The sequence below is a fragment of the Penicillium expansum genome (assembly GCF_000769745.1).
Source record: "Penicillium expansum strain MD-8 chromosome Unknown contig8, whole genome shotgun sequence".
NCBI classification, from domain to species: domain Eukaryota; kingdom Fungi; phylum Ascomycota; class Eurotiomycetes; order Eurotiales; family Aspergillaceae; genus Penicillium; species Penicillium expansum.
Genome location: NW_015971309.1, coordinates 26218 through 41854, shown reverse-complemented (window position 1 = coordinate 41854; position 15637 = coordinate 26218). Strand labels below are relative to the sequence as shown.

The 15637-nt window shown below is 45.2% G+C and overlaps 5 protein-coding genes across 5 annotated transcripts; 3 read left to right on the top strand and 2 right to left on the bottom strand.

The window, feature by feature from the left end:
• Positions 1–199: 199 nt before the first annotated feature.
• Positions 200–1022, top strand: PEX2_002920 (Pyruvate/Phosphoenolpyruvate kinase; the record flags this gene model as incomplete). The annotated part of the gene is made up of 2 exons (XM_016737570.1): positions 200–481; positions 696–1022. 2 exons carry the CDS (start codon positions 200–202, stop codon positions 1020–1022), a joined length of 609 nt encoding a protein of 202 aa, XP_016598626.1.
• A 537-nt stretch (positions 1023–1559) lies between these two features.
• PEX2_002910 (pirin family protein) lies at positions 1560–2480 on the bottom strand (the record flags this gene model as incomplete). Its single annotated transcript, XM_016737569.1, has 2 exons — positions 1560–2074; positions 2132–2480. 2 exons carry the CDS (start codon positions 2478–2480, stop codon positions 1560–1562), a joined length of 864 nt encoding a protein of 287 aa, XP_016598625.1.
• A 2567-nt stretch (positions 2481–5047) lies between these two features.
• Positions 5048–6073, top strand: PEX2_002900 (uncharacterized protein; the record flags this gene model as incomplete). Its single annotated transcript, XM_016737568.1, has 1 exon — positions 5048–6073. One exon carries the CDS (start codon positions 5048–5050, stop codon positions 6071–6073), a length of 1026 nt encoding a protein of 341 aa, XP_016598624.1.
• A 5379-nt stretch (positions 6074–11452) lies between these two features.
• Positions 11453–12673, bottom strand: PEX2_002890 (Pyridoxal phosphate-dependent transferase, major region, subdomain 1; the record flags this gene model as incomplete). The annotated part of the gene is made up of 5 exons (XM_016737567.1): positions 11453–11503; positions 11563–11635; positions 11689–12332; positions 12434–12523; positions 12593–12673. 5 exons carry the CDS (start codon positions 12671–12673, stop codon positions 11453–11455), a joined length of 939 nt encoding a protein of 312 aa, XP_016598623.1.
• Positions 12674–13280: 607 nt separating this feature from the next.
• Positions 13281–15403, top strand: PEX2_002880 (Amino acid/polyamine transporter I; the record flags this gene model as incomplete). The annotated part of the gene is made up of 8 exons (XM_016737566.1): positions 13281–13459; positions 13516–13637; positions 13699–13826; positions 13891–14078; positions 14136–14213; positions 14334–14641; positions 14696–14896; positions 14973–15403. The coding sequence occupies 8 exons, from the start codon at positions 13281–13283 to the stop codon at positions 15401–15403; spliced, it is 1635 nt and encodes a 544-aa protein (XP_016598622.1).
• Positions 15404–15637: the final 234 nt, after the last annotated feature.

The window sequence follows — 15637 nt, the reverse complement described above, 5'->3', positions numbered from 1 at the left end:
GCTATCTTCTTAAGATTCAAAGTCTCGTTCCCTTGTAAATTCCACCTTCCTCGTCTGTTTTCCGCTTTTATACCCTTCCCGGTCAAAATCTACCACTATAAGTATGATTTTGAGCAATAATCTTTATACAAAAGTCGCCCAAGGGGGCCTCTGCAAGGTCAGTAGTCCTTTCACCGCATAATAATACCATACTCACCATATGGGCCTCTCGATAAAGGCATTAGGCATTCGACTAGTTACAAACCCTGCTGTTGTCCAACTTGCGAAAAACGGCGGGTTCGACGCGTTATTTGTCGACTTGGAGCATTCTACATTATCAGTAAATGATGCTAGCCAGATTTGCACTGCAGCTCTGCAGATCGATATCACTCCTTTTGTTCGAGTGCCATATCAATGTGGGAACGGGTTTGTCCAGCGTGTGCTGGATAGCGGTGCCATGGGTGTTGTCTTCCCACATATCCATAATAAAGGTGAGCCGCTCGTTCGATGTACCAAACAAAACTATTCTAACGGCTTTTGGAACGGTTACAGGAGATGCGGAGGCTGCAGTGGGAATCTCGAAGTATTCTCCGCAGGGATTTCGGTCGATGACCGGCCAGTTGCCAGTTTTCGGTCTTCGATCGACTCCAGTCAAGACAATCATCGAGGAAACCAACGCACATGCCTCCACTGTGCTTTTGATGATTGAAACTAAGGACAGCATCGAAAATGTGGACGATATTGCCGCCGTTGACGGCGTTGACGTGCTTCTCATCGGGTCGAATGACTTGGCAATCGAACTCGGCGTCCCCGGCCAATTTGAAAGTACAGAGTTCCGTAATGCGCTAGAGAAAGTCAGCCAATCCTGCCATAAACACCGCAAGATCTTTGGTCTTGCTGGAATCTACGACGCCCCGGAGATCCAAGACTGGGCTTTGAATACTTTGGGTGCTCGGTTCATCCTTGCACAACAAGATTCCGGTTTAATTGCCGGTGCTGGAAAGAAATGTGCCGATGTTCTCTCTCGGATTTACAAACAATAGAATACATACGCAACTTATATGTATATATTTTGATCCAGCCAGTCTGGGAGTGTAAGTTTACCTAAGTAGAGGAATAATCGTGGCAAGCCCACACAAAACGCTTTACACCCGGTGTTGGTGGGGAACATATGCAAATATAAGCGTGAGAACGTAAGGAGAAATTATCGCAGAGGACCAAAGGATTACATAGGCCCCAAAGTGCTGCCAGCTTCTTGCTTCTGTCAAAATACTGGGGAACACCATTGATATTAGAGTTGGCTGTACAAACTGTGCGCAATCTCGTCACGTTCCTACAATAAGGCATTTTATCCCAACAACGCTGACCGGAGATTTAGTGCTTAGCTCATATTGCGGCGTTCAAGTGAACCTGACCAAGCGCGCTTTGGAGGCCTTGTCGCAAGGAAGTACGGAACAATGCATGAGAAGATGAACAACGTAAAGAGCTGATAAATGAGTACAGATACTTCATATTTGTCGTTAAATTCCTACTATACATGAAAGGCGATCAACAAAAGCTCGGTTCAAAAGAGGTGATTCTCAGTTGCTATCCAGCACAATAACCTCTGCCTCTACTTCTCCAACACTCTCCACGCAGAGCGCATCTCCAGCATTTACCATTGTAATAAAAGCCCCATCGCCCTCCTCAAGAACGGCATCCTCCCTACCATTGATCCTGACCTTGGACTTGCCCTGTTTGGTCATGGGCAAGTGAATATAAACATTTCGCTTCTTCCTGGACTCGACAGCTTCTCCAGCGCCAATAGTCCACTTAAATGTCGAGGCCGGCTCAATAATTCCAGCCCCCATGACGAAATCAGCATGAATGGGGATAGTACCGGAAATTTTGGGCACGGCAGCATCTTCCTGTGCTGGGGTAGCTTCGGGTCCCGCAGCAAGCGGGGATAAGATAGGAACAAATGCTTTGCGCTTTGCTTCCTCGCTGAATGCCATAGTGTGGTACTGTGGCTTGAGGCCCTGCTTCCAGGGAAGTGCCCAAATTTGAAGGAAGTGAACCGACTTGTTGGATTCGTTCTGCTCCGAGTGTGCGATTCCTGTCTCATGTCAGCTTCAATTGACTATGGGGTAAATTGGAGGTTCGATAGACTTACCCGTTCCGCCTGTGGTGAATTGTACATCTCCCCGCTTCATTCGGTAAAATTCTTTTCCTTGCTCCCCCTCGGAGCCCTTCTTAACCATGCTATCCCGGTGCGTGAGCTCGCCATTTAGGATGTAGCTGAAGATTTCCGCATCGCGATGCGGATGCGTTGGGAATCCATTGCGCGCTGCAACACGGTCCTCATTTAGAACGCGCAGACTTCCGAAATTCTGGAATCGATGATCGTAATAGCCGGCGAAGCTGAAAGTATGGAAAGATTTGAGCCAGCCGCCATGTTCAGCGTATCCACGTTCACTGGATCGGCGGAGAGCAATCTTAGCGTGGGCAAGTGGGTTCGACATTATTTTGGTTTTAGATTGGTCAAATAGCACAATTGAAATGTGTTTGAGATTGTTCTTTTTTATGATTAGAAAAAATATCGACGTGGGCCTGAGGGTTTATATAGCTTAAGATCAAGTCGTCTAGACGGCTCAAGAACCTTGGAAATCCATCTCATCGGGATTATGGAATCATTATCCATCATCAATAAGGTGACGCTAGTCCCAAATAGGTATAGGGCTGTATGTAATCACTGACATTTGGTTAGGAATTTCTGAGTCATCCATTCGTGCTGCCCAGGTGGGGCCTCGTAACCTCAGGCATTCTCGAATCTTGGTTCTTCCCAGCCAATTGAAATAGATGTCAACTACCTCTTTTACAGTGACTGTTCATACCTAGGTAAGTTTTAACACTCCCTTTGGCTTCACCCATATACCGCCTTCCTTAACCGCCTATACCGCCTATATAAATAGATTGGTGAACCTTATCTCTCTCGAGTTCATGTCGCATGTCTGGATATTTTGATATGATTTCTTAAAGACGATGCCTAGCCTAGTGTAGACAATCATCAAAAGCCAGAGATTTTGATGTACAAAAGTATTGAAGAAAATCTTTTGACTGGCAGAAAATTACATAATCAAAGTGGTGTGCCCAGGTGTTAATACTTATGAACAGTCACCGTAAATTTGTACCTACCTAGGTACCTAGGTATGCCCGGGTTTACATCTGACTAAGACAAAACATTAACAAGACAAGCATGCAGACCTCCATGAATGCGTCTTGATGTCATCGCTGTATGCTCAAAGCGCAAAGGCATATGACTGGTCGTGGCACCTAGCTCTGGTTATAAATGCATGGAAGCTAGATGGAGAAAGATTCTGGTATATGGCAATTTCAAGCTCTTTCAGTACGTATCATTCATTCCGATTGCATGTAGGATATACCAGGTTACCTCTTAGTTTCAATGAAAGATTCTGGGTGGCCACAGATCTCGCACAATGCACCTTTAGTATTGAAAATAGATTTTGCTAAAGGATACGGCAGGTAATTGGGACAATAGTCCACTATCAAACAGGAAGGCAAGCTCAGAGGATACACAATGTCGTGGTGGTCATGGTTCCACTATGGGAATCACATCTCGAGAGCGCGTGAAATATGAATTGGGCCCCGCGCAAGGCCTTGTACTTGATGGAACTGTTGTTGTGGTTGTTTTATCCAAAGCAGAGATACGAAAAGCAGTTTGCACGTCGTCTTATCGCCCTTCGCGGGCATCGGGTTGACTCCGAGAAACAAATACCACTTCCTTGGCCCCCAATGTAAGCAATACTTGGTGTCTTCCGGGGACCATATATCAGGTTTTTTCAGCCCCCCATGTCTCAGATATAGTTGGCAGCTTAGTGGCTGAAGAATGCAAAAACGCCACTAGTGTTGGGATCCCCCGATCTATACTTAGCGTGGAATAGTTTATGAAAGACTGCAGGCTATGTGGGGCGTGAAAGGAACATGAAGTCCAATATACATCAACTCCGCGATACGATACTCTTGAAAAAGCCCAGTCTGATTATTGGACTTCTAGATCTACCGGGGAAAGGTCTTAGAAAGAGAACTGCATGCAAAAAGGGGGAAATGTGCTCCTCAGTGTTTCTGTTCCATCAAACACTGGCAATATTTATCATAACAGTTTGTCCCGAGCCTCGCAAACCCAGAAAAATACGTGTTTTGAAAGAAGTCTGATTTCATACGCCTACTTAATATCAAGTTTTGTGTCACTAGCTCATAAACCCTCTAATTCTGCAGATACTCTGAAAGCCCTCAGCGTCGCCCCCAGTAAGCGGGATTGGCACTTCCAGGGCACTAGCGGGCTCCACTGTGCCTTATCTCCACTCTCCGGCCGCTCTTCGGTGTCTGCTTTCTTTATGTTGGTTCTCATCAGTTGAGCACTCATTAGGTTATCAAAGAAGTGGGGTCTTGGAACACTGTACTTACACTTCATATCCATGCTGCAACCTGTAGGGGAAAGACAAAAAGAAAAGCCGGTACTCTATGGGCCATCGTTCAGGCTGTGTATCGCCTCGATAATATCTCCATTTTTCCATCTGCCTTGTGATTTATATGTTTCAAGGGGGTCCAGGAAAAAGCGACTGACACTGTATCTCTCTCGCCCCCAAATTTTGAGGTGTTGACAACAAGTTTCGTTTGATCCACAATGGGGCAACTTGGGGTCAATTCTTCGCCCCCTAATATAGATAGATATGCAGATAGTGTTATGAGAGTGAGGCATTTACCTGATATCCACAGATAGCCAACTACCTTACCAGATGAGGCAAGTAGGCTCGATATCACTGTGGTGTAGTCGTTGGCATATAAAAAGGCATCGGCCCTCGCGTTCTCTGAGCAATTCATCAGAGGCATTCGGGAATTCGATCATCATTGTGATTCCCTTCTATCCCTGTTCTCTTGCATTTCACGTCCATCTTTTTAACAGTATGCAATCTACAACTACTCTGCCTAACTCTTCGGAGATCTTGCTAACTCGGCATAGACACTATCCATATTACACGAACACAAGAGTCATCGTCATATCGCAATCATGTTCAAAGGCATCTCGGATCATTTTGGATCCATCATCGTCGCTTTGCTGTCCATACAAGGTGTTTGCTCAGCACTTGAAGTTGAGCCAAACCAGACTTCAGGTCAAACCAATGACAAAGAGGTTGCGGAGCTGGAAGTCCGGACAAGCGATGAGTATACTATCGTCCATAAGTGGAGCGGTGGAGCCATCATCGGAACGGCTGCTTCGGTTGGCCTCGTGATTACTGGAGTTGCCAACGTAATTACCAGCTGGTACAGCAGCACACCAGACGCGCAAAAGATCTGTGGAAAGTCAGCGACAATTAGCACCACAGGAGGCGATGGAGTCGGCTATAAATACTACGTCTATTCTTACACAACTGGCTCAAACTGTGACAGCACTCAGCGAGCAAAGACCATCACCAACAAGCTCTCCGATGCATTCGATGACTTGCATTCTCAGGGAGCCTCTGCAGTGTGCCTTGACTTTGATCACCATGGTACATGGCATGGAGTGCTTGGCCTGGCAACCGTCGGCTCTGGAATTGACCCACAAAGCGCTTGCTCCGATCATCACGCAGGCGCTAAAAGGAGCGATGCTGACTTTCTTGAGCTCGAGGAAGACAGAAACGCCACGAAGAGAAATGAAATTGGACTTGTGAAGAGGACTTCAATCTCCGTCTCAGAGTCAAACAAGAAATCAGGAAGCACCAAGTTCAGCGATGCCAACAAGTCCCAGCCAGTGATCCTCGGAATTGCGAACAAGATGTATCAGCAAAGTCAAGCCGGAAGCTGCAGTAGCGTCACAGGTACCCTGCAAGACTATAACGGAGTGAGTTATTCCTATTACTTCTACGCCTCGGGGCGTAACTGTGATACTACTGCTCAGATCAAGACAATGGTCTCTGCTCTTGACGATGCATGGGATGGTCTGGGAAGCACTTCGGCACTGTGCTTGACAATGCAACATGGAAGTGGCACATGGAGAGGACACTTGGGTATTTCCGCAATGCAAGGCACTTACCCTGCCCAGAGCTTGTGTTAGATAAGAATACTATCCCAAGGCAGGTGAGTCTGCAATAGCCCCAAACAGTTGATTGAGTATTTTTTACAAACATTTTCTTAGCTTGAGTTGACTTTAACTAGTCTACCAGATACCGACGCAGCCTATGTAAGACCATCCGCAAGCTTGCGAAGTCATACTATAAAGTATTTCCTAGAGCCTCAGCACCGGGAAACAGATTTTTTCTGAGATCAATTATACACTTTGCTTACATGAGTCGGATCCGTAAACCCCTATAATGGTAATAACCATTGAAAGAAATGATAGGATTTCATGTAGCACAGAAATCTCGACAAGTAAAGGAAAGCCATAGTCTCCTCTGACCGGCCCTTATCTACATCTACAGCTTAAAATCGAGACTCACAGTATGGAACTCATACCAGCCCAAGCAGTATCTCATCCGGGAATAGGTTAAAGGGCTTTGAAAGGTTTGCGGTTTGCTCGGATCATACTCTGAGAATATCCACTCTTACAATAGGTGATTTAAGGGCATTTAGTTGATTTCGCTTCCATTCGAGCATACAAGGCCACATATAACACCAAATGGGCTGAAAGTCACCCTCTTGAAGAGGTCGGCTATACTGCAAAGTCTACCACAGTCCGATCCCGCGATGGTGCTGATATCAACGTGCAAGTATCATTTCCACGGTCCGACTATCTCCACGCTAGATAGAAAGATAAAATTCCTCTACCGATCCTCTTAGTTACGTATGGTAGGGGCTAGATTTAAATCAATTATACCTCCGAGGAGCTTTGGCTCTTATGCCCATTTTATGAGCGTTTCGACCTTGTGATTGTCAGTATAGAATACCGCCTGGCTCTGGAGAACCAGTTCCCGATCTGGATTGAAGATTCCGAGGGTGTACTAGATGTCCTACTCGATTCCCTAAGAGACTTCTCCATTTAAACGCAAACATCAAGGTTGATCTCCATCGACTCATCCTGGCTAGTTCCTCCTCTGGAGCAGGAATCAGTATCGCTCTCTCTCAGATCTATCGTAACAAGGGCATCCCTATCAATAGTGTTATCCTTAACGCTCCCAGACTATACGACCCTCTTTATCTATAGTTCGCCGAGTACGGTCCCTCTGAAGAATACCTTCGTTCTTGCACCTAGTGTATGGAAATCTTCATAGGCTTAAGTGGGTTCCTCGCCGTTTAGAACCTATTTCATCCAGATACCGCCTCGTGCTTAAACAGTAAAGCGTCTTTGTTGCTCGGAGATGCGGAAAATCTTCCGCGACATTTGATGTTTGTAGCAGGATAGGATCCCTTACGAGATAAGGGGATTGTATATGCCAGAAAGCTAGAAGAGGGTAATATACCGGTTACGCTTTATAGTATGTATAAAGTTGTTCCGCATAATTTCGGACACTTTTAGGAGTTACAAGCGATAAAGAGATTTTGGGGGGATTTGAGAGCTACTCTGGAGGAATGGTTACTTTAAAGATCTCACGCCTTCGAATAATTGTTCAAGTACTAGTTCTAAAGGTAATAGAAGATGGCAGAAATCAGACACAGAGTGCACTCTATGTTACTCTTCCACAAATAAGACGATACATACGACCATAGGGTGTGGAAAACAGGGCTTCCCGTCCGCTCAGCCGTACTTAAGCCACACGCCGGTGAGTTAGTAGTTGGGTGGGTGACCACCAGCGAATCCTCACTGTTGTATGTTTTTTCTTTTTGCTATTTTGGTCGCGTTTGCGGCATCGTGATGTTCTTCTAGGTGGTCTGTTTTTCGGTTTTGATTTATTTGAAGGCGGTAAAAAAATCATACTTTGTGCAAGCGACTTTTCTACATGTAAAACCTGTGGTTGCCTGGGCAATCCAATTAGGCAGGTATAAGTTGTATTTGAGGGAAAGTAGAAGAATCAACCTTGGGCTGTGTTTTATGTAGGCTTTACAATGGGTTGAATGTTTGTTCCCAACTATTACCTAGCGATATAAATCAATTGAGCCTGAATTGGTCGGTCCGGTTTACCGAACAATCACGTGGATCCGCGATAACGGAATAGATTCTCTGATCCCCCAGGGCTGGCTCTACCAGTGGATGAATACTCTTTTGGCGAAAGATTGAACTCAATTCCCGCATCATTATTATCGTCGAATGGCTGTCGGGAGAGAAGAGTACAAGTGAACCACAAAAGTTGTCCTCTTTGGGGCCTGACTCTGTCTCGGGCTCGTCGACCGAACGTTTTCCCAGAGTCGCCCCGCCTGTGCCTATAGTGTTGTACTGCGAATCCACTGGCCAGTCAGAGTCAAGTAATACGATGGAGCACGAGGATTCATCGAGGGACCTGCGTCGCACCCGCAGGATTAATGCGTAACGATCCACTTTGGCATTGGATTGCAAGCCTCATTCACGCTGATATTGTGGTCTAGATGCATGATCTGTCGTGACCGCAAAGTTCGGTGCTCTGGCACCTATCCATGTACTACCTGCGTTAGACGCTCTACCGTTTGTACCTTTGGTCCAGATGACCGCAAGGTCACGGTCAGCGAAAGGTATGTGCTACACGTTTCCTACAAGCAGAAAACTATTATGCTCACGAGATCATCACCAGGTTTTTGAATGATCTGAAACGAAAAGCTCGTGAAGATCCAAATGAGGAAAGTCCAAATCGAAGAAGACGACCGGAAAGCTCCCCAGATCGGCAAAGCCGAACCTCCAACGTTGGAGATACTAGAGCCCGGCCATACGGTAGTGGTGAATGACCCACCCCATCTCTCCAAGCCCGCCCCCGCTTCCCTTTTTTTCAAGCACCAGTTTTTGGAGAGAAATTTGGCGAGCTTCTGTTGTCCTTTTTGTATTAACATTCCAAGCATTGGATATAGGCCAAGAAGCAGTCACTGCGGCCACCGTGGAACAAAACGGGCCTGTGGTTGCATCAAGTTCTCATAGTGACTTGGGCGATATTGAAGGACCTGAGACAAGTATCTCAAATCCATTGGACTCAGGAAGATCAAGGTTCTGTGTTGACAATAATGGCCGGAGACGTAGGTTTGTCCTTATTCTTTAGAGGTTTGCTTTACCTAGGTCTGACATCTTTGCAGGATTTCTAGGACCGTCGTCAACATGGGCATACACTCGCCAGGTAATTGTTGATATTCAACAGCATTTCAACCATCCAAGCATACCTGAGATACCTCTTCATGTGGACGGTAACGCATACATGTTTAATCTATCGGATGCTGGAGATACACCATTCACCAAGGCCGAGTTACCTTCGTTGGATTATGCACTTTACCTGATGAATACCGTTCAGTTTCACATTGCACAGCTATATCACCTTTTCGATCAAAAGTCCTTTATGGATGGGCTTTATCAATTCTACGATTGCACCGTTCCAGAGCCTCCGAAGTCCAAATTGTGGTACATACAATATCTTCTCATCATCTCATTCGGCAAGTCATTTTTGATGCAAAAGACTGCTAAAGAGCCTCCATCTGGCGTGGTATTTTTTGCTCGAGCAATAAAGCTTCTGCCAGACATACAAGGTCTATATGATGATCCTCTACTATCTATGGAGATTTTATGTGCAGCGTCATTGTACCTGCAGTGCCTAGACCACCGAAACCTTGCATATGTTTATGTGAGTGGCGATGAGACTATTTTCGGTCCCTTGAGGTTTCAGAAAATTAACAAATATACCACTTCTAGCTTGGAATCGCTCTTCGTATGGCTCTAACACAAGGGCTACATCGTGAGGTCGATCTCGAAGCCTCGGATGAAGAGTCGGAACGATACCGGTCTATTTGGTGGACACTATATATTTTAGATCGAAGGTTTTCCTCATTGATGGGGACTCCGATCTCTATAAATGATGCTGATGTGACTATGGGGTTACCTAACTCTGGCATTTTACACCAAAGATGCAGGACCTTGGGTATGCACGTCAGACTTTCACGAATCATTTCAAATGTGCTAGACTGTAAGTACCTCTTCTACTGAAAGGCTTACTGTTTGGTAGATTTGACTAATGTGTCCTTCCCTTTCGTCTTATAAGCTGTCTATGGATCAGATGGGCGATTAAATCAATCCTTTATAAAAAGCGTGCAAGAAGTTCTCCGCAGTCTAGCTGCTCTCGCCCCAGACCTTGAGCGCCAGTTCAAGCTCAATGGTTCTAGCGGGGAACCAATTTCGAGAGCTACTGGCACACTTCATCTCTGCTATCACCAGGTAATCCACATTCCAGTACATCATGGGTCTTCGGCTTGGAAAATGATATTAATGCATTCCAATTAGTGTGTCATTCTAGCCACGCGGCCGCTTCTTGTGCACATCCTTTTCCAAAGATTGTCAACCTCCAATAATCATACCTTTACCGATCCGATCATAGCTTTGACCAGAAAATGCTTCGAAGCTGCACACAAGTCCCTTCAAATACTCTCGGCCTTGCGGTCCCAGGGTCTTCTTGGTATGCCTCTCACGAAAACAACCGTGGATTTTTCTGTATCCTAACCCACGTCTAGACTGGTTTCTTCCGTTTGACATTGACTGCACACATTCCTCCGCATTTGTTCTTCTCTTGATTAAAAGCATCTGTCCATTTCCGGAAATATCTGGCTACGATATGCCCCAAATTGATCGTTCAAAGGAGGTTCTGGACTCGATGATCGAACGTGGTTCAGTACCCGCCCAATATCGTCAGTCTGAATTGGAGATATTCCAGCAGCTGCTTCGGCTTTTCGGAGAACAGGACGATCAAAATCTAGTCCCGCCGGAAGAAGTTGTTTTTCAGGATGATGCTCATCAAAACGGGAGCTTTGAAGAGACATCCACATTCTCACAATTTGTCGATGCAGTTGGCGATGCCGGATTGTCGCCGTCGGAAATGCTCGAAATTGCGCGCTTGTTAGATTGGGGAGATGTTTTCGGGAATCCGATTTTGTCGTTGCCATTTGAACAGCCTTAGATCAAAAATCTTTCCACAGCTTATGCATTTCTGTATCATTTCTTAGCAACTTCAATACCACACTATCAGACTACGATTCCTTGTTTTTTGCGGAATTTTCTCATTAAGCTCTCAAGGGCCGTACTTCAAGCTTATAAGATTCAAAATGATCCAACGCAAGCTCTAATGATTCTTAAATTCTATTCTATAAGGGTTAATGCAAACAAAGAATCAAAAGCGTTACAAATGAACCTGATGTGTATCCTGCCTAACAGCCACGATTGCAGAGGCTACCCGGCGAATATTAGACGAGTTTAGGCCAGATATATTGATCCGGCCATTGTCTGGCAGATAAATATGATGTTCATCGCGAAGTCTTTGGCATTGCCGTGGAGACAAAGGCAAGCAACTAGAATATTTCAGTACTTCAGCATTCTGGGTATAAAAGGAGTCAACTATTCATCTTACCAAAAAAGACCCTTGGTGTTGATAATGACATCCCAAGATCCGGGATTCTAAAATATGTTACCCTAGTCAGTCAATATACACAAGAGGATGGGTTCTCAAAACGTACGCCTTTTAGGGCTTCATGAAGCTCTAGCCGATTTCTGCGGAGACGGTTCCGCATGATTGACAACTCATCAGACCTGCAAAATAATTAGAATAATCCAAGACCCCACCCAAGGTATAAAATACCCACCAATCTTGCTTTAGCTGGTTGTTGCCAATGATAGTTGTAACAAGTCGCGCTCCGTACAGCGGCGAAGATGATATTTCCCATCGGATCAGACAACGCAATTGATCATAGACATTTGCAGCAGTGGTGTCGGATTTACAAACCACATGAAGGGTGCCGCATCTCTCTCCATAGAGTCCAAAGTTCTTAGAGAAAGATTGACAAACGACCATTTCGAATCCCATTTCCACAAAATGGCGCACCGCATAAGCGTCTTCTACCAGAGAATCGCCCAGACCTTGATAAGCAATATCGAACCATGGGAAGATGTGTGCTTCTTTCATCGCATCGGCAAGCATGTCCCACTGAGACTGGGACAAATCCATGCCGACGGGATTGTGGCAGCACGGCTGTAAAATAAAGATACTGCCTGGCGATGCTTGCAACACCCGTTCAATTAAAGTTGGGAAGTTCACAGTAGCAGACTTGGGGTCGTAGTAGGGATATTTTACCACTTCCAAGCCAACTAATGTGCAAAGTGGCTCATAATTTCCCCAGGTTGGAGTCCCGAGGTATACTTTAGGGCTAGAGGACGTGTCACATCTGGCGAGGAACATGGCAGCAAGATGATTGGCACCGGTCCCCGATATGGTCTGGACAGATGCAACCTGCAAGTAGGAGATTGTGAGAAAAGGGAGAAAAAGGGTGAATATGCTAGTACTGGGTTTCTTCGAGTTCATTACATATTCAGATTCCCAGGACTACTTACCCGACCGGAAGTGAGAGCCTCGCATGCCTCTCCGAACATGATAGCTGCTGCACTCTTCAAGAACTCTGGATTCCCAGTAGTCGATTCATACTAATCTCAAGGCATCAGATTTCAAACCGAATATTTGCAACAAAAATTGACGAAGGAGAGGATACATACATCATGCCCTAGGTTCTTTTCATACAAAATTCTCTTAGCCTGATTTGCGAGAGAACCGTCAGAGTCAAATCGATCAACCATTTCAACGGTTATGAATTACCTCATGAACAGCGTTTATCTCATGATAATTTCCTTCCTCGTTTCGATAAATCCCAACTCCCAAATCAACTTTTCTTGGAGAATGATCGTTGTCTGCCTGTTTTTTCAGGTCAAACATTGGGTCTTTAGGACCACGCGGGACATTGTCAAACATGCCCATGATGCTTCCGATTGAAGAATTATCAAATATGGAGGTTTGAAAGATACGTGATAAGGGTATATGTACATAGTAGGGAAGAAATGAAATGCTTTGCTCGAATTTAGGGTTTCATGACTTCTGGGGAATGCTCGGGCTCGGAGCCCGAGCCCGAGCCTTATCAGTCGAAACCCACTTTCCTAAGATCTTCTCCAGGCCTATCCCGCTCAAAAGATAACAGAGTCTGTAATTTCGAGGCTTCATGAGGGCTTGGTAGTTTACTATCGCATTTAATCGGAATCGTATCTTTACGAGCCGCCCCGGCCATTTGGCCATAGGTCAGTTACGGTACTTAAAGGAATCAAAGTATCCGGAGCAAGTGAAAGATCTGAATTTTGCATTCTCTCTTCACTCCCATTGTCCTTTTTCTTCTCCACGCGTTTATTTTATATTATGGCCCACAAAGCAGATGTGATTGGGGTTGAACCACCCCCTGTGGAAGACATGGTAACGGGTTCTATGAAGGATATTCCTTCTCAGGAGGAAGGGGATCTACACAAGACCCTGAAGGACCGTCACTTGAGCATGATAGCTATGGGCGGTGCACTGGGCACTGGTCTGTTAATTGGAACGTAAGTCTCACCTGATGAACTCTCAGCTCGATCTTATGGCTCACGCATTTTACTAGTGGATCGGCATTAGCACAGACGGGTCCTGGAGGAATTTTGGTCGACTACAGCATAATCGGAGTGATTGTTTTCATGGTTATGGCTGCACTGGGAGAGATGACTTCCTTTGCTCCGATGTCACGTAAGTTCACACGCCGTGAACATCTTTGTCTACAGATTGGGTGTGCTAAAACAGAGCTTAGGAGGATTTGGTGGCTATGCAACACGTTTTGTTGACCCTGCTCTCGGCTTTGCTACGGGATACGCATACTTCTTCAAATACCTTCTCGCGACTCCAAATCAGCTGTCGGCTATAGCTCTTATCATTGAGGTATTACTCCCTCTATCCGTACATTTTCTAGGAACGGGATATTTACAGTCACACTTTTTGCCAGTACTGGACTGGAGACAAGGTCAATCCTGCGGTATGGATCACCATCGCCTTGATAGCCATCCTGGTGATCAATTTTATCAGCGTCAAAGCCTTTGGGGAGTTCGAATTCTGGTTATCGTCCTTCAAAATCATAGTCATGACCGGTGCTATCATTCTTCTGCTGGTTTTGGCACTTGGTGGTGGAGCCAAGTCAGTATCCCACAATCAGCTCTTGCTATAAAACAGCGTTTCTAATACCCAAGACAGCTTAGAACGAACCGGCTTTCGATACTGGAGCAACCCAGGAGCCTTTGCGGAGTACAAATTAAAGGGCTCCTTGGGTAGGTTTGTTGGTGTTTGGAGTACAATGGTTCAAGCGTAAGGATATCACATTTTTCGACTTTATTATCATATGGAGTATGGAGTATTCAAACACAAAAAATGCTGACATGTTTAACCTTTTAGAGTATATGCCTACGGCGGAACAGAGCTAGTGGCCGTCACAGTTTCGGAAGCTCAAAATCCAAGGCTGGCCATGGCACGAGCTGTAAAGCTGACATTCTTCCGCATTGTGATCTTCTATATACTGTCGGTTCTCTTTCTCGGAATGGTTGTTCCATACAACAGCTCCGAATTGGCGTTTGCCGCGGGCTCTTCCACCAGCGCCGCCGCATCGCCTTTTGTTGTGGCTATCAAACTCGCAAAGATAAGGGGTCTAGACCATGTGATCAACGCATGTCTGCTGATGTTTGTGATATCAGCGGCTACCTCCGGTATGTCTTCTTTGTGTCCATATCTCAATATCATCATTGGCTAACACGAAACAGACTATTATATCGCCACAAGAACAATCTACAACATTGCCGCTGACGGGAACGCACCTAAGATTTTGACTCGAACAAATAATCGAGGTGTGCCTATATTTGCAATGATCATCCCCACTGCTTTTTGCTTTTTGGCGTATATGAGCACAAGTTCTGGTGCAAAGGTCGTGTTCAGTTATCTTACTTCCATGGTTTCCACTTTTGGTATGTTCTCAGCCTCTTATAACCGACCTCTCGTTCAAGAAATTTCGGAAGCTAATGTTTTTATTGTAATTAACAGGCATGCTCACCTGGATTTCCATTCTGGTTACCCACATTTACTTCTCTCGTGCGGTCAAATTGCAAAAAATACCGGCAAATCTATTCGCGTACCGGGCACCATTAAGAGAATGGGGATCCCTGGGTGGTTTGTTGATATTGTGTCTTTTGACACTCACAAAGGGATTTGGAGTATTCTTGATCGAATTTGATTACAAAAACTTCATCTTGCAGTATATTGGGCTGCCGATTTATTTGGGTTGCCTGTTTGGTTACAAATTTTATTACCGAACTGGGCGCGTCAAGGCTTTCGAAGCAGATCTGGTGACTGGGGTGTCGATGGAGCCAATCGAGATAACCAAAGCCCGGCAAAAGGCTGAGATGGAAGAGAGCATTGCAACAAAACCCGCATTTATTCGAGTATGCAAGAAGTATCTAGCTTTGTGCTTTTAGTGAGATATGGTTACGTATGGATATAATATCAGTTATGTTCCTCTTGCAGAGAGCTGAGTAGGGGCTTGCTGATCTGGGGTCTGCCAGCTTCTAGTAATTAAATTATAGAAGAGATACATATCCGGATAGATAAAGGTTTTCGTTGAATCAATTTAGTAGTGTTTTAGCGGCAATAAATATATTTGAATGTAATAAGTTGATTGGGGTATACAGCTCTACTGTAAAGTGATATGA